The sequence below is a fragment of the Aspergillus melleus genome, assembly GCF_016097325.1.
Source record: "Aspergillus melleus strain CBS 546.65 chromosome Unknown contig1, whole genome shotgun sequence".
In the NCBI taxonomy this organism is placed as follows: Eukaryota; Fungi; Ascomycota; class Eurotiomycetes; order Eurotiales; family Aspergillaceae; genus Aspergillus; species Aspergillus melleus.
The window spans coordinates 3710559-3728638 of record NW_025763370.1 but is presented as its reverse complement, the minus strand read 5'-3'; the positions used below and the strand labels follow the sequence as shown (position 1 = coordinate 3728638).

Sequence of the window (18080 nt, the reverse complement as noted above, 5' to 3'; positions counted from 1 at the left end):
CGCAAAGAACCCCAAAGAACAAGACCGCCAACATACTAACAAGTCCCATCCAACACGCGGCCTCTGACAACTGGGAGACCTTCCCCGTATGCGACTCTCTACGCACTCTTCAGTCTGACTTCTAGGCATTCTTACCTGCCCGACGACCGCTACTGCATGCGGCACATAGGCTCGTGAATACCGTTGTGGCTATCATGGGTGCCTCGGAGTCCAAGCTGGTCTTCAAGCAGGGGATTTTCCGTCTGTCAGAAGAGAGGGATATTCCTGGTGATGATCCGTACTGGGCAAGGGTCTGTTTGCCCTTTCGTGAACCTGCAGCATGGTAGATGTTTTGACCCCGGCTGATAATCCGTCTTGCAGTTCTGGGAGCTCCCCGAGTCGACGGAGGATGTCTTCAGCCTGTTCACCCCGGCCGATATCCGGCGGACTCGCGATCATGCCATTATGAATTTCGAAACGCTCTTGTTATCGGTGACGTCTCGTTTGATGATTCTGAAAAACCACCCTTCCTTCCCGGATCCCGAACTTGCTCCCGACCGTGACGCTCTCAACTGCATTCGCATCCTTACCCGCATCCTCCCCTTCATTTACGAGGCCGACTATCTGGAAGAATGGGAAGACAAATTTTTCTGGGGTCGTCGCAGGAGAAAGACGAGGGAGGCTCAGGTGGCGGCCGAGGTGCTCTTTGATGAAGCCCAGGCGGAGGAGACGCGCGATCAACCCCGAGCCAGCGAGTACGAAGACAAGAAACCTTTGGCAGAAGAATTGATCGATACTTTGTTGGATCTTCTCTTTTTCACCGACTTCACCATCCCGAAGCTGCCGACGGCGACAAACAAAGTTTCGTATTCCATCTGGCAGAGTGGTGTTGGGTGCAATACTTCCATGGGCTCTAGCAAAGAACTGGAGAGCAATCGCTGTGAGGTTCTTCGGCTATTGCTGACTATAACAGGGAAGGCTATGTATATGCCTTCTGGTAAAGCCTGCTCATGCTGAGATCAATGATGGCTTCGGTTAACAAATGTGCAGGATTACTCCCCGTGCAAGGCGTGAAAGCCATTACGTACATCACGACGTCCTCCGACAAGCAAGCGGTGCTGACCTTGCTTTGCTCCCTGCTGAACACGGTATGCTTGGAAGGACTACTCTTGCTTGGATTGTACGCTCACACCGATAGGCTGTCAAATACAACCCTGCTTCCTGGCGAGTCCCATATGATCACGTTGTGTGGAAAGACCCGAAGCAAATATTGGTCATATACTGCCTGCAGTTTCTTCTTGTCCTCCTGTTATATCCAGTTCCCGAGGATGGACGTGGCAGTCCGCCCAAGAATTACCACCGCCATTACTTTGGAAGGCTTCACCGGCCGCAGGATTTCCAATTTCTTGTTGACGGCATGACGAGAATTCTGAACCAGCCCGTAGGTCTCCGTCTCGAACCTTTGGGGTCTTGGTGCTCACATGAAATTGGCAGATGCAAGCGACAAATTCTTACCTCCCTGGTAGCCAGAAAACCGTCAAATGGGCGCCGGAGATGTTGATGCTCTTTTGGGAAGCCCTGCAATGCAATAAACGGTTCAGGTCGTTTATCATTGATTCGAAGCGGTCGCATGATTTCATTATCCTCTGCATATTCTACGCCATAGAATACAAATCTGACCCATCCAAACAAGGCATGGTTCGAATGTGCATCTTCATCCTCCAGACTATGAGCGTTGAGCCCAACTTTGGGAAGAGCTTGAACGTGAAGTTCGAAGCCCAGGAAACTCTTCCTCCCAGCATTCGCATTCCGGGATTCAAAGGGTCCTATGCCGACTATCTTATCATGGTTTGTTCTTTCCTGTCTCCGGCATGACCTCGCTGACCGTTCTAGTCCGTGCATACTTTGATTACCGGAAGCAAAGGCAATCTAAATGCTGTCTACCCGGCGCTGCTCGCAATCATCAACAACATCGCGGCCTACGTAGAGAACCTGTCGCCAGCGGCATGTTCGAAACTATTGCAGCTCTTCGCATCGATGTCCGCACCTAGTTTCTTGCTCGCCAACGAGTCAAACCACGGCCTTCTTTCATCCGTCCTAGAATCTATCAACACGATTCTGGAGCATCAGTTTACCAGTAAGCAATTCATCTTTGTTCGCAAAAGCCACAGCGTGCAGAAACCCGTCTGACGTGTCATAGAAAACCCCTTCTTGGTTTACGTCATCCTGAAGCACCGACGACGCTTCGAGGCAGTTCGGGAGTTTACACTCGAGAGCGGACAGCAAGAAATCGAACGCCAGAATGAGAGACGAAAGGCGGAGAATAGTTCCAACGAGGCCGTGTCTAGCCCCGTCCTGTCGGCGTCAGAAGAAGACCCTCACGCTTCTTCCGGCGCGCGATCGCCGTTGGGTCGCATCCCCGAAGAAAACAGTCCTTTCGCTATAGGCGGAGATGACGATTCTGAGGACGAGCAAGAAGGACAAAAAACACCGGCACATACGTCTCCATCTGTCCAGAGCTCGCGAAGACCCTCCATCTCTTCCGTCGTGGATGAAAGTGTCCCTCTACAGTTACGAGGCATGTCGGAGAAGGCCAGAGGAAAGATGCCCGCCGGCCAGCCAGCATTTTCTCGGCAAAATAGTATGACTAGCCAAAGCAGCATGTCAGCGGCACTCTTGACATCTCCCAACGGGTTCACGCCGACTGCAGCGTGGGTGAGTATCGATCCAACCTAAATCTCCCAACGAATCACTAACAGGATAAATTCCAGCTCGAGTCCTGGTTGCCAGAACTTCCACTACACACGATCCTGACTCTCATCTCGGCCATCACGCCTCACATCCCCGAATCTGCTTTCCAAGCGTCTTCAAGCCCGGAGGCCCGCACCCTGATCGACAATCTGCCTTCGTTTGCCGAAGACCCGGCCATTCACAACATTATATCCGAACCTGCTCCGGTGCGTGTCCATTCATTCGAATGGTCGGCGCTCTCCATGGGCTGGTATGAGTCCTTGCTCTGGGGATTCATTTTCTCGAGCGAGATGGTCGTCGGCTCCGCGTCGGGCGCAACCCCCGGCACCGTTGGAGTGTGGAACGGAACTGGGATTAAACTGTTCAAGGTCCAGGAGGCTGCAGCCCAGGGGCCCACGTTGCTTGCGCCGAAGGGGGCGGTGGATGCCGTTGGAAGCAACCTGGTGCAGCGGATTGGGAACCTCAGTCTTCGACGCACGAGCACGCAGGACTCACAGGCCAACTCTCGGCCAGCGTCGATTCGAGAAGTCTAACTATTTTCTTTCTCCCAAGCGCTCACTCCATCTCTGCTGGTCGAACTGGGGTGTATTCGTGTGGTTCCAAGAACATAGCTTGATTTATAATGATTTCCTTCGTCTACATGATACCTGATAGGCGTTTTGCAATTGAGACGATACTTTTTGTGCTCTTTGGTCGGACATGGCCTACCTGGGCGGGCTTTCCGTTTGATTTTATTTCGTTTCAATTCGTTTCCTTATCACACTATTCTTTTGCATGCTCAATTGTTCAACCGCTATCCTAGTAGACCATAGCCCTAGTAAATTCCATAATATATTAGAGACCGGTAGTAGCAAATTACCTTCCCAGCCACCGACCGCACCAAATTGATTAAAATAGATAATTGAATCAGTCCACTGTAGTCTGGCTGTTCGCTATATTCAAATCCCAACCCCGTTCATCGGAATGGGAGGCGACGAGACGTTGGCCAGGATCCGCCACGTGAGGGCGTCGACCGTTTTGTTTGGCAGCTCAACGTCGCCGGATTTTCTCGGCTTTCATCATTTGTCCTTCCACGGTACCTACAAATCCGTCCTCTATTTATCTATACTCTGTCATTGTTATCTGTATTCCTATTTTATTCTTTACTCTCACTCCTCAAGGAGTTTCCAAGCGGGTCTCCGTCTCTGCGATTGCTCCTGCAAAGATGTTCCCGTCGCGGTCGCTTCTCGTCGCGAGCCTGCTGAATCTAGCGGCGGCCATTCCATCGGAGCTGCAAAACGTGCTGAAGAACACTCATGGCGGAAGTGAGTATGGTTATCCGACGGATTTGACGAGAGGGATCATGCCTGTAGGTTGTCTTTGAATGTTGAATTTCCCCCGGACTGGCAGGTTTGGCCAGCACCAAATCAAGTATGCAAATGGCCGCGGAACAGCAAAGGGTTGACATTCGACGGTTCTACTCTGTAGATCCCAGTGCATTCCCATAAGTATGAAGCTCTCAAGATCCATCTTTCAAGTGACTACTTGCTCACTATTTCCTAGTGATTATTGGAGAGATATACCCTTCTATAGCGGTATGACATGGTTCTTGCCTCTCCCTTCGGTGATAACTGACTGTCTTCTACAGGCCTCTCCAGAGGATGCGTCTCCACCGAAGCCGATGTGTGGCTGTATAACGGCACCCTCTATGTGCGAACTCCGGTACCAATGCTCGTTCGTCTATGAAAACTAACACCTCGTAGGTCGGACATGACGAGTCTTCCTTGACTGAAGAACGGACCTTTGAGTCCCTCTATGTGAAGCCCATGCTAGAAGTCCTTGAACGCCAAAACCCCCAAACTCCCTTTGTCACGTCGCCCACGAACAAGTGAGTTAACATGATCGGAGTGATCTACCCCTAGCTGACAATGGACTACAGTGGTGTTTTCGACACGGATACATCTCAGACGATGTACTTCTTTGTTGATTTGAAAACATCAGGGCCAAAGACCCTCGAGGCCGTGACTGCTGCGCTGCAACCCCTCCGTGAAAAGGGATACCTCACGGCATTGAAGAGCAACAAGACCATCACGCATGGACCTATCACCGTGATCGGAACCGGGAACACCCCATTGAATCTCATCGGACCCGTTGCAGACCGGGATATCTTTTTCGACGCGCCTCTGCATGCGCTGAACCAGCCGGAGTATGCGGGTGTCACGTCTCTGATCTCACCCATCGCATCGACAAGCTTTAAGCGGGCGGTCGGGGCTCTCAACTCCAGTGACGACAATGCGATCCTAAGTGAAGAGCAGCTGGATAGTCTGCGGTCGCAGATCCGAACAGCCAAGAAACGAGGAATTGGCGCCCGGTACTGGGAGACTCCTTACTATCCTATCTGGGCTCGCAATGCGGTCTGGAGGACGCTTCTTCAGGAGGGGGTGGCGCTGTTGAATGCGGATGATCTGGATGCGGTGTCTGAGTACTTCTGATTCTAAGCATAGACGAGGAGTGGCATCTCTAAAGCGACCGTTGTTTTAGTGTCACCGTGTTGACGATGATGTCATTTGTATGAGTTTACATCGCATTCCAAGTCGCTCGGACGATGAACGGTTAGCATCCCAATTGCACCTGTAGAGATAAGGTAAAAGGGAACTCGAGGCCAATTGACCTCGACGAAGTGTAAAAAGAGGAATAGATGAAATTACTTGATTGTACTGGAGGCACGTGATACCCCGGATTTTCCAACGGGAAAACCGAAGAAGCAAAGAAAAAAAAAGGCGAGAGAAGCAGAGAGAGACTTCATTCAAGGGGAACATTCCCCTTTCCCCCCGGCGATCCGGCCATCGGTCAATTCCCCTCCTTCCTTCCTCATCTATGCAACCCTCCTTCTCTCAAATACCTGCGCCCGGCCGTCATGTCCAACGTCGACGTTGATCTGGGAGACCTCTTGGCCAAGGTACTCCCCACCGATGTGAAGCTCACCATTCGCCATGTCTCGTCAGTGCCAACTCGCTGTGTAGCGCTCTTTGCGCCACCCCCGGGCGAGGAGCCCGAGTCCACCTTCTGCGAGAACCACTTCCTGTCCGTCTCCATCGCCGCCGACGCCAATGCTGACCAGAACGCGGCCTCCGCGTCGGCATCGGAGCTCATCGTCTTCGGCATCGAGGTCCTAGTCTACAGCACCGCGCACCTCACGACCATCTTCGTCTCCAAGGCTGACTCGACGGGCCACCTGCACCTTCTCCGGAACGCACCCAAGATCTCGCTCCTGCGCCGCGTCTCGAACACCTTCCTCTCCTTCCTTGTACAGACCCGCCAGCGCCCGGGCGTCCGCCTCGTCGTGTCACTGTTCGCCCGGGCCCAGAACCAATACCTCTTCCCCGGGAGCATCGAGAACGCTGAGAAACACGTGCTCGATGACCGCGGGCTGATCAAATGGTGGTGTCGCGTCGTGGACCCCATCCTGCGCGAATACGAGCCCGAGTCGCGCTCCCACGAGAAGGGCCTCCTCGACCGCACCATGGAATCCTCGCGCAGCTCGGCCACCGCGTTCCTGATCGTACCGAGTTGCGACCGCTTCGAGACCCGCAGCTTTTTCCCGCCCAGCGCGAAGACCGACGACGCGGACCGTCCGCGCTGGCTGAACAGCTACCCGCTCCGTCAGCTGTGCGATAACCCCCAGGCGCCGCCGCGCTGCTTGATCCCGCGCTTTCCTGATGACCCGAAGACGCGGTTCTTGGTGGACTTGGATGACGAGCTTCCCGGGAACAAGGAACGAGAGGCCACCGGGCAGTGGAGGAGCGTGCGCTCCCTCGAGCAGTTCTGGGAGATGATGTCCTTCCGACAGGAGTGTTCGGCGGGTCGCTTGGTCGGGTTCCTCTGGTTGGTGATCAATCCGCCGGGACTGGTGAACTCGGTGCAAATGACCAGCTCGAGATTGGTGCATCGGCCGACGGAGAAGGAGGTCTCGTCAGATGCGGTTCCCACTGCTTCATCCCCGTCCGACAAACCCACCGCGACCACCGATCAGCCCCCCCAATCCACCACAACCACACCATCCTCCGACCTTCCTTCCACGCCACCGAAACCTCTCACGCAGCCCACCGACGCCGACGCATTCTACTGGCCCGAGTCCGGCCGCGGCCACGCCGTGCTGAGCGAAGAAGACTACAAAACGGCCATCAACCACCTCCTCGACCAGGACTTCTACAACGAGGAGGTCTCTATTACCAGCACCAGGGCCTGGAGCGAGAAGGTCGCCTCCGTTGCGGACCAGCTCTGGGTGGGCCGCGAGGTTGTCGGCCGGAATTCCAATGGCAATGCGCCGCTGGCGCCCGTCGTGACGACCACACTCATGGACAGCGGGCTGGTTCGGAAGCGGAAGAAGCCTGATCCTGGCAATACGGAGCCGCTGTCTGGGGATTCAGCTGCGGAGTCTGGGGCTGCTGAGAGTCCTGCTACAACTGCAAGTGCCGTTGGTACCCCTACCTCGAACCCGTCTCCGGCAGAGGAGCCAGGACAGCAATCATCCGGGGTGAATGTGCTTCAGGCAAATCTGATTCGGAAGAAGAAGAAGGCTTAAATTTTGGATTTTCAGTGGTTGATCTGGCCTGAGATATTTCTTTTGCTCTTTCATTATCTTTTTCATTTCCTTACTTTCTGCATGCAATTGGAGTTTTGAGATTGGAAATGGGGTTAGTGGTGCTTTTTGCTTTGGGGGACAAGGGGGGGGCGAAATATGAACATTGGCCAGCGAGATCTGCTCTATTCCATATCCGTGGATTTAATTTTTGGTTTATTACGCATATTTTTGGTTGTGGCGGGTTGGTTTTAACCAAAGTATATCCTTGGCATATTTACACAGTCGGCTATCGATGGCCAGGACGAATATATCAGCCTCATCAACACTACAGCCCTACCGTCGTTCTTCATACACCATGTCTTTGAGCCGATTGCCGCTCGAATTAATCCTTATGATCGCTCGCTTCCTTCGTTGCCATAGAGATATCAGCTCTTTCATGCGCTCTACCCGGACATTCTACCATCTGGTACATCCCATCCTATGTCGCTTCAATGCACGCAACCACCGCAGCAGTGGGTTGCTATTCGCAGCCACCAACGGCCTTACCGACTTGGTGGAGAAACTCTTTGCTGCCGGCGCCAGCATTGAAGCATCCGACCGGACAAATGACTCTCGCGAATATGAATTGAGGGTTGACGGATCCTTCACCAAACCAGGCAACCCCATCCTCGCCGCTGCCTATCATGGCCACCCTGCAACCGTCAAAGCCCTGCTCAGCGAAGACCGACCGGGTCAATCATACGTAAAGCCCCAACTGCGCCCAGTTCTCCACTGGGCGCTTCGCTCTCAGAAGATCGAGATCGTTGATTTGATGCTTGCAGAAGGGGCTGGGCTAGGTCCGCCACATAACATTGATAGTATTTATGAGGAAGTATGTATGAAACAGAACACTGCTCTTGGTGTTGCCATTTGTTCGGGCTGCAGCAACGAGATCATTGAGCGACTTTTGCAGAGGGGCGCAGAGGTTTTGGAATATGAGAGGCCCCACCCTTGGTACGAAGCGACCGTGCAGCGTGAAGGTCAAATGCTTCAACTACTGCTCAAGCATGGTCGCCGACCCAAGTCGGACAAAGTTCTAGGTGAGCTAGCGATGCGAAGTAACGATACTAGTGCGCTGGCGCGAATGACAGACCCCGCGAATGGAGGATTGGATATCCGTGTTCATGGCCATCCAGCATTGTTCACGGCCGTCGAAAAGGGGCACTTTGACATGGTCAAGTACTTGATTGCGCATGGAGCAAATCCGAATCTCCGGTGCAACTACTACGAATGGCGTGGGCCTTACAGCACGGTCTGGGCAGCGGTGCAGGCCCGGCGCATGGATATCTTGGACTACCTCGTGACCGAGCAGGGTGTTCGTCCAGACGAGCAGGACCTCCAGCAGGCCGTTAAAATGGAATTTGAAGAAGCTGTTACGTTCCTATCCTCACACGACTACCAAAATGTGCCGGAAAAGAAGGACATCCCATCTTACGTGGCAGTGATGAAGCGGAAGATGAAGTTGAAGCGGGTGCCTGGCTTCGACATCGTGACTCGCTCGCCTCTCCGGTGTCCAACCAGTGAAGCAGAGTGGTATTTCATCGAGCGCCCTGGCACTCCGGAGTGGCACTAATGACAGCTCGCTAGAAGAATGCCTTAATGCAGCAGTCTGATTAATCCAAGGCGATAATTTAACTTGCTATTTGTACTATGTACGGTCAACTTTTCTGCTTCAAGGCTCGCTCTAGACCTTATTACTTACCTCGGTACACTCTTTCCAAGGGAGTGCCAATGTCGGGCCTTGGCTCTCTCTGGTTAGTTAAGCATTGAGAACTACCGATTAGCTATTCCTATAGATCTAGTCTTTTATACATCAAATCTCATTTTGGCTGTGGTTGTGGTTGTCGTATGTTGCGTGATACCCCGCAATTATCGGTATGCCACTGGCTATCTACATGTTTCATGAAAGGACTCCGTGGTGTATTTGATCTACCGTGTGTGGGCCGTATGTTATGTTTGTCACTATATGGTTCTTTAGACAGTATATCAAAATGGTTATGTCCGCTTTGAAAATGAACATGAACATATCAAGTCAGCAACGAGATCTGCCTATCATAACCTCAAATAGCACATCACAGTCATGATCATGACAAGATGCCAACAACCCAAGCAAATCACCTTAATAAATGTACCGGAAACTAAACCACAAACACAATTAGCAGCTCACACATCAACACGAAAGAGAACAACAACAAAACAGGACCGAAGAGGGGAATCGCAAAAACATACTTCATATTCTCCCGATCCGTCAAATCCATGAACGCCGTGGAATCCAGATCCCGGCCTTCCAAACCACCCTCCATCTGCGATTGGATTCGATCACGCTTCTTGTTCTCCCAGCGAAGTAGCAGCCCGAGGGTGCTGATGAGGACGGCCTCGATCAAATGTGAGACGATCATGGACCAGATGCCGAGCTCGTAGGTGGGTCTGTACATGTTGGATTAGTTTTTTCTTGTCTGCTGATGGCTGCTTCTACTTCTACTTCTGCTTCTGCTTCTGTTACCAGGGGGAGAAGCGGGGTGATTTACTTTTGAGAATCCTTGAAGAAAAACGGACCCGCGATGTTTCCCGTACAGTAGCCGAGGAAAAGCACGGCGTTGGTGACGACTTTCTTAGTGTGGCCTTGTTTTTCGTGGTGATGAATTAGCGACATGGGATCAGTTATTACCTAAAGGATTGGGAAAAAGACACGCACCGGCTGTGTTCGCAATCTGCATACTCAGGATGAGGACAAAGGCGGCATTGTATGGACCTGTCAGGTAGTAGCAGATGAGACGGCCGACTTGTCGATCCGGCGGCACAAAGCGCAGCCCGAATGTTCCTGCGATATTCGGGATCAGGAAGATCAGGACAAAGACGCAACGTCTGTTCTCGAAGCGGTCATTGAGATAGACACAGGCGAGCACGGACAGGGCAATTAGGGCGCCGTAGGGGATCTTGAAGGATTAGTTGGCATGTTGTTGAGGGCGCGGACCCTCTGTATGGTGGGCAGGTTTTGGACATACCTGCATGAGAGTAGTTACTAGCGTGGAGTATCCGAATCCTTGGATGATGATTGTTCCAAAGTTTGAGATCCCACCGTTGGGGATGTTGCCTGAACAAGTCTCATCAGGCTAAGTTTAACAGGATAATATATATAGTGGTCACTTACAGACAAGTCCCAGGGTAAAGAAGAAGTAGAGCTTGTAGTCCAAAAATGCTTCTAGCACTTGACGAGGTTTGAGGTGCTTGTTTTCAATACCGGTCTGGTTGTCTCGTAGTCTCTCAACTGCGATCCTGCGCTCCCTCTGACTGAGGCCGGGAGCAGAGACGGGAGAATCAGGAAGGAGAATGAACATGACGATTCCCCAAACTGAACACAGAGCGCCGCTATGGAGAAGCCGTAGAATCAGTGAATTGCCACAGAGATCATGAAGGCCAGTTTCCTTACATTACTAAAAATTCGTACTTCCACGACGGAAGTGCGCCTTTGATATGGCCGATGCCATAGCCTAGCAAGCCACCCAGCGCGATACCAAGTCCATTGGCTGTATACCACAAACCAATGCGGACAGGTTGCTCACGTCGCGTATACCACATGCTCGTGATAAGCATAAATGCAGGGTCCGCGCAGGCCTCCGCTGCTCCGCCTAGAGCTCGGAGAACGGCGAGCGTAGCAAAGTTATGGCATGCTGCTTGAATCATGAGAAAAACGCCCCTGTGTTTTGAGTGGTTAATGTCGGATATCATTCTTCAAGATTGGGGCGACCACTTACCACATGAAGATGTTGGCTCCCAGGTACTTTCCTGTCAGTAAGAGATCAGCCTATGTCTCTTGCATATAGAGAAGGGAGTCATTACCGATTGGTAAACGTTGCATAAGAAAGTTAGTAGGAAAAGCCCATGCCAGGAAACCAAAGTAGAAAATACTGCTAAGCCAACTGTACTGTGTACCATGTAGATTGAGATCCTCATTAATACCGAAGATAGCGGCGTAACTCAACGTTGTCTATATTACCCAAATCGCGTCAATATGGAGAGCCCGTGTCGGAAGATAAAGGGTAGAAGACACACCTTATCGATATAGAAAAAGGCATAGCAAACAGCGAGATAAGGCAATATCATAAAATCAATCTTCCATAGCAGCCGTCTTGCTTCGGCAGGATCGATAGGCTCATGATCGTCCGAGTCATGGAAGAGTGCCATGGCCGTATCGCCCTCCTTGGGCTTTGGTGCCTTCCATGCTGCTTCGATATGGTGGCTTTCACTCTGCGTAGCTGTAGGTGTCTCCGCACCATTCTTGGAGCCTGAAGCTGGTTCTAGGCGAGGACTGCCCATGGTTGACTGCTAGACACCTATTTTCTTCCTGTACGTGAAATCCAAAGAGAGTTGGATGCAATGCTGAGGAACAACAAGTGAACGAGCCGTTTCAAAAGGAAAAGGAAACAGAGATTTCGACCACTTCTTGATGGACCTAGTGAGACAAGCATTTACCGCAAGGGAACCCGCTGGGTAGATATGCGCGGAATATTTCTCATCAGTCAAGCTCTTGTCAGGCCGGAAGAAGCTAGAAAGCCACAAAATTGATCGACCTTCTTCGGCCAGAGCTTGCACTTTGGGGCTTTCGTGGAAGCGGAATCGGATCGACCGTGCCAAGGTCATGGTCATCACGGCCTGATGAGGGGCACAGAGCGTCATGAGGATCTCACACTGGTGAGCCATACTCCGTACGACCGGCATCCGCACAAATTAGCTAGCTCCTCATTATGAGGGTGTCTATTATGATTTGGTTGGTCGCGAACGGTCCATATCTCGGACCAAATCCGAGACCATCTAGGGTTGGGGTTACTTTGTCGAAAAGCGACTAACAGGAATGAAAGCGTAGTAATAGGTGGAAAATTTCGCGGACGCGATGTCGATCGAAAAGGATGAGACAAAGAAGACGGGAATGGAGAGAAGACGTGGAGCCAACTAAACCCCCTCATGTGCGGGGAAATCTGGGGAATATTCATCACTAATCGACTGCATTAACTAACTAACTAACTAGTGACTAGTAACCATTTTTCCTAGTTCCTATATGCCCATTCTACACCCAGGAATTTATGTGCCCCGTGATTTGCATAGAAGTCCACATCCTCTCATCGCCGGTTGTACGCCAAGTAGCGTGCCTATATGAATGACCAATTAGCTGGAACATAGAGATAGATAGCAGGTTCCATCCTTGACTTACCGCTAAGAATATGATGATCAGATTCGACCCAATATAGGCAGCATAGATCCCCAAGTCCCGCCACCGGTTGTCGAATTCCATCTCGAAGGTTTGATAAAATTGATCACCGACTCTGAACGCACAGTACTCACAGGCCCGTGTGGCGTTCTCCACTAGGTATCCCACGCCCCCTTTCTCGAAGAATGGCTGCATATATTCCCCGCAGGTTTGATTTGGAGGTGACTGGAAGTAATTGTATTCACCAGGACTGCAAATGACGGGTCGGTCATGGAGCTCGGTCGTTACCATTCCACCAACGATGCGAGTGAAAGGGTCGAGCTGGTGAAGCCACACTCGCCAAAACTTTGGAATCTGTGGCTTTGGAACCATGACTCCACAGAACAGCGAGAATAGAATCGTGATGGGAGGATTGATTTGCGAAGCGATAAAACTGTTGGGTGTCAATGCTGCAATCACTTGGCCAAGAGTGACAGCAAAAAGTTCCGTGATGAGGATCATGAAGAATTGGTAGCCAGAACGACTGGAAGCGGATTGGAACCCGGGGATGTAGAAAAGCGGTAGGAAGAAGATGACGGCACAGAATATGCAGTATGGAATCTCAGCTATCACCATAGACAAGGCAAATGCAAATTCTTTGTATGTCTTCGAGGCGGACTCTCGGTAAAACACTAAGCGCGACATTTCATAGCGCGGCTCGACTTGTTGTATAATGATAATCGGGATAATGGTCACGTTGAAGATGATGAAAATCCGATATTGCAACGAAGCACGAGAGTCATCCAGTTGTAAGAACGCAAGACCGGTGATCACTGCGATATTCAAGTGAGTGAAGAAGCGAGTAAACCCATATTTACTAGACCGCCAAAAGACAATGTTAGTCCGCTTGCAGACAACCTTGATCTGGTGCCACAATGGCGTTGCATATTCCTTGTGCACAATCTGAGAACCGCCGGGCTGACGAGCTTGCTCGACACGATTGGCTTTGATCTCGACAATCTCTTGCTTTACTCGTTCTATCTCTGGGGACGTGCGCCAAATCTCGCCCCAGTCGCGGTCGCCAATTTGGGGTGTCTGTCCAGCGCCAATAGCGTCAAGCATCCATTCTGCCGGGTTGGTATCGGCAGGACAATCTGCTCCGTGTCGGTGGAAGTAATCTAGCAGGATTTGCGAATCTTCTCCGATATCGCCAAAGTACACGCATTCACCCCCTCTCTGCAGCAAAAGTAGACGGTCAAAGTTTTCGAAGAGTGCAGAATTTGGTTGATGGATGGTACAGAGAATGGCCTGACCAGCGGCCGCAAGCTTTCGCAAAAACCGAACAATATTGAAAGCAGACTGGCTGTCTAGTCCCGAGGTCGGTTCGTCTAGAAAGAGGAGTAGCTCAGGTTTGGCAGCGAGCTCAACTCCGATGGTAACTCGCTTCCTTTCTTCAACCGACAGACCCGTGTCGGGAGTACCGATGATGGCATCTGCCAAGTTTTCCAATTCAAGAAGTGATATAATCTCTTCAACATAGGCAAACTTCTCCGACTGCGGCGTTTCATACGGCTGACGAAGCTCCGCAGAAAACCGCAATGCTTCTCTTACTGTTTGCATCGACTCATGGACATCCAGTTGCTCAGCATAAGACGTCCCTCGCTGAAAGGACGTGGCAGGCGGTGCCCCGTCCACCAGTATATCGCCACTGATGACTCCGATATTCTTTCTCGCCGCCAAAACGTCCAGGAGCGTCGTCTTCCCTGCTCCTGATGCTCCCATCAACGCTGTCAGCTTTCCAGGTTGTACATACCCGTAGACTGATTTGAGAAGCCGCCGGGTTCCAGAGGGCACAGGAACATCGTAGCAGACGTTTTCCCAGGTCAATACGGATTTGGACGTGATTTTGAGATCGGTTCCCACTGCATCTTGCTCCTTCGAACGTCGATTCGCCCAGTTTTTCATCAAGTCCTTGTTTAAGGCTTTTCTTTGCTTGTTCTCCTTTTGGTAAAAGGTGACGGTTCTGCCCCCTTCGTCAAATCGAACCGCTTCTCCAAGGTACAGATTGGCTCCGAGAAAAGCAACAATGAGGGCTATCATGATACCGAAGTTCCGCCAAAGATCCCCCTTCATATAGTTGAACGTGGTTCCAATGTAGCCCGCTCCTGGGACAATAGCAGAGCCTGGTTCGCCTCCAGCGAGTGTACATGCCTGGTGCGCAATATCGTCATAGCCCGGCCCACTTGGAACCAGTGACTCTTGAGTACAAGTCATGTTCAGACGACTGAATTCGTTGACCATCAGACCCGCAAAGCCAAGACCAAATGGATTGATGAAATAAATCCACCTCAACCAGACTTGTGCACTTGCCCATTGGACTAAGTAGCCTGAGGTAAGCACGAACAAGGTAATAAGCACGGAGACAAAATTGATCGCGTGGTCGAAACCTGGGCACATACAGCCGATGGTGCGGAAAAAGACGGTCATATCGATATACCCAATGAAGATGATTAGGACAAAGATAAAAAAGGCTCCTGCATCCAGAGCCAAGCCACACATGAAGTACACTATTATGCTGAACACGAGAATCCTTGCTATGGCAAACGAAGCATCAACCAAAATTTGGGCGATGAACAGAGCACTTGGTCGGTAAAACGTGAATTGGCGGTGTTTGTTGACGATTGACCGGCCCATCATGGTGGAAGCAAGCTCGGAGAATGCTTGAAACCCGTTGAAGAGAAGACTCGTAAATAGAAGGCCACCTCTGGTAAAAGCACCTGCGCTTGTCTGCGGCTGTTTTAGCCAAACAGTACCTAAGACAATAGCCACCCCGGTAGACGTGATCCAAGAGACGGTCAATGCGAATTTGTCCTGCCATTTAATCAAAAACTGGCGTTGCATAAGAGCCCATATCTGCAAATAGAAGGGGACTGAATACACTGAAGACTTTGGAGTAAATTTGCGCTTTGCTTCTTGGTTAGCCAGCTCGAATTCCTCGTATATATGCTTTTCCCGTTGAATTTGCGTTCGATACACGTCCATTTCCTGCACGAGTCGTTCATTGTACGCGGAATTATTGAATGCCTCTGCGAGGGCACTAGGGGTTGAGGGGACGTCCTCAGCGCTGCGACCATCTTTGAACTCTCGTTCAAAAAAGTCCGTACAGCCGGTCAGATAATCAGGTGTAGTCTGGCGAGGCTTCTCCTTGAACCCGAGGTCTTCGAAATAGGATCTTGCTTCAGCAGCTGGGCCAAAGAAAAACTGGCGGCCTTTGTCAATGACAAGAACTTTGTCAAATTGCTTGTATATACTCTCTGAGGCCTGGTATAGGGAAACAAAGGTCGTGGTCTTATAGATATTGGTCATAATCCGAAGAGATTTGGCGAAGTCGAGTGCGGTCGACGCGTCCAAGCCACGAGTGCTGTTATCCCAGGCCAAAACCGTTGCCGACGTGATCATCATCTCAGCTATGCTAACGCGACGCTTTTCTCCTCCCGAGACCCCTCGAATGAACGGATTCCCCACAACGGTATTAGCTGTGTGTTCGATATTAAACATCTTGAGCAGCATGTCTATCACCCTCTCTTTAAAGTCAGCCTTGGACACGCCGAGTGGCCGCTTGCCTGGCGTCTTTGTGTCTAGAGCGAAGCCCAGCGTTTGTTTCACGGTGAGAGTTGGCTGGTGGACGTCGTCCTCCTGGTTGTAGACAGCCTCTCCTCGAAACCTCTTGGAAAATGTCTCGGCGTCGAATGGGCCATAAAGAACCTCCCCATCCACCCCAGTATATCCAAAACGCTGGTTTGTGATTGCCTTGAGGAATGTTGTGCATCCCGAGCCGGGGCGTCCTAACACGAGCACCATCTCCCCAGGACGCAGGACACCTTTGAAATCTTTCAGAATTTCAAACTCTTTACCTTTCTTCCCATAACCAAGCAAGTCGATTATCAGTCCTGGGACATTGAAAAAATCTATCAACGCGTCGGGAAATGTCTTGATATAGGTTTTGATGCCCCCGAGCCCACGAACCGTAAGGTTGTCCCAAATGACGCCTGTAAGAGTGATTAATAAGAGCATCAAAGCTTTTGTGACCCACGATTTCCGCAAGGTCGCTCACCAATGTGTTTGCTTTTGATGCCAGCCTCTATTGCAGCGGTCTGGCTGCCGCGCAGGGCAGTCTCGAGATCCCACGGTTCATCGGTGTCAGCCGAGGTTGCTGACCTCTCCACATCCTCGCTCTCTACGACGATTTTCGACTTTCTCGAGGCTTGCGTTGATAGGCGGTGGGTTTGGTGAGAGATGCTAGAGAACTGCCTGTTCAGCTCTGAAAATTCTTGCTCGGCTCTCTGAACGTCAACACCCGACTGGTGAGACGATATTCCCTGGGGGTTAGTGCGTCTGAGCCATTCTCGATCTTGCTCGTAATTATCGGTCGTAGACAATGAATCCGTCTCCGAGCCGTTCTGGGCTTCCTTTGCCACCGATTTCTCATCCATGGGCGCGGATTACCGCTGCCTCAGTTCCTAGAACTTGAGAAGGATAGTGAATGCAAAAAGCGTACGGTCACAATAGATGGAGAAATGAGGCCGAAGATACCTTGGCTAGTAGCAAGAATTGTCTGGGTCAGAGCAGAGACACAGCCGATTGACGCATAACAAAGACTTTGGGGTCTGAGATGCGTTGCGGTCAGGATCCCCAGGTCTGAATAGCCAAAGCATGCCCAAGAGCTTTAGTGCTGGGGAGGGGGTAACCCCGGTCTAAACTAGGCACAAAGGGCCAATCCCAGGAAAGAGGGCCTTCCGACCCTCCATTCGTAAGGCCTGATATTACCCCATGAGTCATAGCTTGGGGGTAGGATTGGCACAAATGTGGTTAGCAACGTGAAGAGTTTTCATGAGAAGCATAGAAAATGCCCTCAATTAAGAGCTATTAGGCAGCTTTACAGAGTCCAAGGCAACTGTGTCCGGTAATGTCTGGCCAGATCCTTGGCCTAGAGAGAATTATTCCATGGTGATAACAAGTCAATTGGTTAGTCACTGCGTAGTAAGTTGACTCATCGCGAGTCGGGGACCGAATTTGGGATTAGATCATGTCAAAAGGCGTCCTAGAACGAGCCAAGAGCAGTTCTTAAAATGGTTGGAAAGTCGGAGATTGCCGCCGGTCCAAGTCGGGCCTGATCAAATCGGAGATGAGGGGCATGCTCAAACTGGCCCGATTGTTTGGTGGTGAAGATCCTCTTGCATCTACACTTGAATGACCCGGAGAAGCCCAAAAGCAATCAGAGGTTACTCTGTAAGTCTCGGGGTCAAGTGCGAACTATAGAAGAGTTGCTCTTGATGGGGAAATGAGAAAGGAGCGAAGGAGTGAGACAGGAGAGAGAGAGAGAGAGGGAGGGAGGGAGGAAACGGGAACGGGAGAGAAAACCGTCTTCCATCCCCTTTGCCCTCATCACCTGACAGCGAGACACCCTTTTTTAAGAGAGTGAACGACATCTTAAGAATGGATGAGGTAATTTACAATTGTGCGTTTTATTGACTGTGTTCATGCTCCAGCGCCCTGAGTAAT

The 18080-nt window shown here is 51.1% G+C and overlaps 6 protein-coding genes across 6 annotated transcripts; 4 read left to right on the top strand and 2 right to left on the bottom strand.

Annotated features, from left to right (window-relative positions):
* Nucleotides 1-194: 194 nt before the first annotated feature.
* LDX57_001329 (Hid1 family protein) lies at nucleotides 195-3573 on the top strand (the record flags this gene model as incomplete). Its single annotated transcript, XM_046082970.1, has 8 exons — nucleotides 195-290; nucleotides 361-976; nucleotides 1030-1127; nucleotides 1178-1420; nucleotides 1474-1827; nucleotides 1873-2116; nucleotides 2180-2694; nucleotides 2751-3573. The coding sequence occupies 8 exons, from the start codon at nucleotides 195-197 to the stop codon at nucleotides 3261-3263; spliced, it is 2679 nt and encodes an 892-aa protein (XP_045938927.1). The 3' UTR covers nucleotides 3264-3573.
* Nucleotides 3574-3701: 128 nt separating this feature from the next.
* Nucleotides 3702-5446, top strand: AIM6 (uncharacterized protein). Its single transcript, XM_046082969.1, has 6 exons — nucleotides 3702-4078; nucleotides 4198-4217; nucleotides 4273-4304; nucleotides 4358-4419; nucleotides 4473-4597; nucleotides 4649-5446. Exons 1-6 carry the CDS (start codon nucleotides 3935-3937, stop codon nucleotides 5199-5201), a joined length of 936 nt encoding a protein of 311 aa, XP_045938926.1. The 5' UTR covers nucleotides 3702-3934; the 3' UTR covers nucleotides 5202-5446.
* A 180-nt stretch (nucleotides 5447-5626) lies between these two features.
* On the top strand, nucleotides 5627-7294 carry LDX57_001327 (H3 histone acetyltransferase RTT109; the record flags this gene model as incomplete). Its single annotated transcript, XM_046082968.1, has 1 exon — nucleotides 5627-7294. One exon carries the CDS (start codon nucleotides 5627-5629, stop codon nucleotides 7292-7294), a length of 1668 nt encoding a protein of 555 aa, XP_045938925.1.
* A 355-nt stretch (nucleotides 7295-7649) lies between these two features.
* Nucleotides 7650-8906, top strand: LDX57_001326 (ankyrin repeat domain-containing protein; the record flags this gene model as incomplete). The annotated part of the gene is made up of 1 exon (XM_046082967.1): nucleotides 7650-8906. The coding sequence occupies one exon, from the start codon at nucleotides 7650-7652 to the stop codon at nucleotides 8904-8906; it is 1257 nt and encodes a 418-aa protein (XP_045938924.1).
* A 546-nt stretch (nucleotides 8907-9452) lies between these two features.
* On the bottom strand, nucleotides 9453-11650 carry LDX57_001325 (putative MFS allantoate transporter; the record flags this gene model as incomplete). Its single annotated transcript, XM_046082966.1, has 10 exons — nucleotides 9453-9471; nucleotides 9563-9760; nucleotides 9862-9955; nucleotides 10029-10269; nucleotides 10339-10427; nucleotides 10485-10702; nucleotides 10764-11030; nucleotides 11089-11119; nucleotides 11174-11321; nucleotides 11387-11650. The coding sequence occupies 10 exons, from the start codon at nucleotides 11648-11650 to the stop codon at nucleotides 9453-9455; spliced, it is 1569 nt and encodes a 522-aa protein (XP_045938923.1).
* A 652-nt stretch (nucleotides 11651-12302) lies between these two features.
* SNQ2_1 (putative ABC transporter) lies at nucleotides 12303-17203 on the bottom strand. Its single transcript, XM_046082965.1, has 3 exons — nucleotides 16633-17203; nucleotides 12543-16567; nucleotides 12303-12480 (listed from the first exon to the last, which is right to left on the bottom strand). The coding sequence occupies exons 1-3, from the start codon at nucleotides 17009-17011 to the stop codon at nucleotides 12451-12453; spliced, it is 4434 nt and encodes a 1477-aa protein (XP_045938922.1). The 5' UTR covers nucleotides 17012-17203; the 3' UTR covers nucleotides 12303-12450.
* Between the last annotated feature and the right edge of the window lie 877 nt (nucleotides 17204-18080).

What these genes read in the sequence shown, in the direction of transcription:
- SNQ2_1 (XM_046082965.1), bottom strand. Translation starts at nt 17,011, where the DNA reads ATGGATGAGAAATCGGTGGCAAAGGAAGCCCAGAACGGCTCGGAGACG. An exon ending in CATCAAAAGCAAACACATTG is followed by an intron (nt 16,568 to 16,632) that starts GTGAGCGACCTT and finishes TCACTCTTACAG; the next exon opens with GCGTCATTTGGGACAACCTT. An exon ending in TGATCATCATATTCTTAGCG is followed by an intron (nt 12,481 to 12,542) that starts GTAAGTCAAGGA and finishes TCATTCATATAG; the next exon opens with GCACGCTACTTGGCGTACAA.
- AIM6 (XM_046082969.1), top strand. Translation starts at nt 3,935, where the DNA reads ATGTTCCCGTCGCGGTCGCTTCTCGTCGCGAGCCTGCTGAATCTAGCG. An exon ending in AGATATACCCTTCTATAGCG is followed by an intron (nt 4,305 to 4,357) that starts GTATGACATGGT and finishes TGTCTTCTACAG; the next exon opens with GCCTCTCCAGAGGATGCGTC. An exon ending in GTCACGTCGCCCACGAACAA is followed by an intron (nt 4,598 to 4,648) that starts GTGAGTTAACAT and finishes AATGGACTACAG; the next exon opens with TGGTGTTTTCGACACGGATA.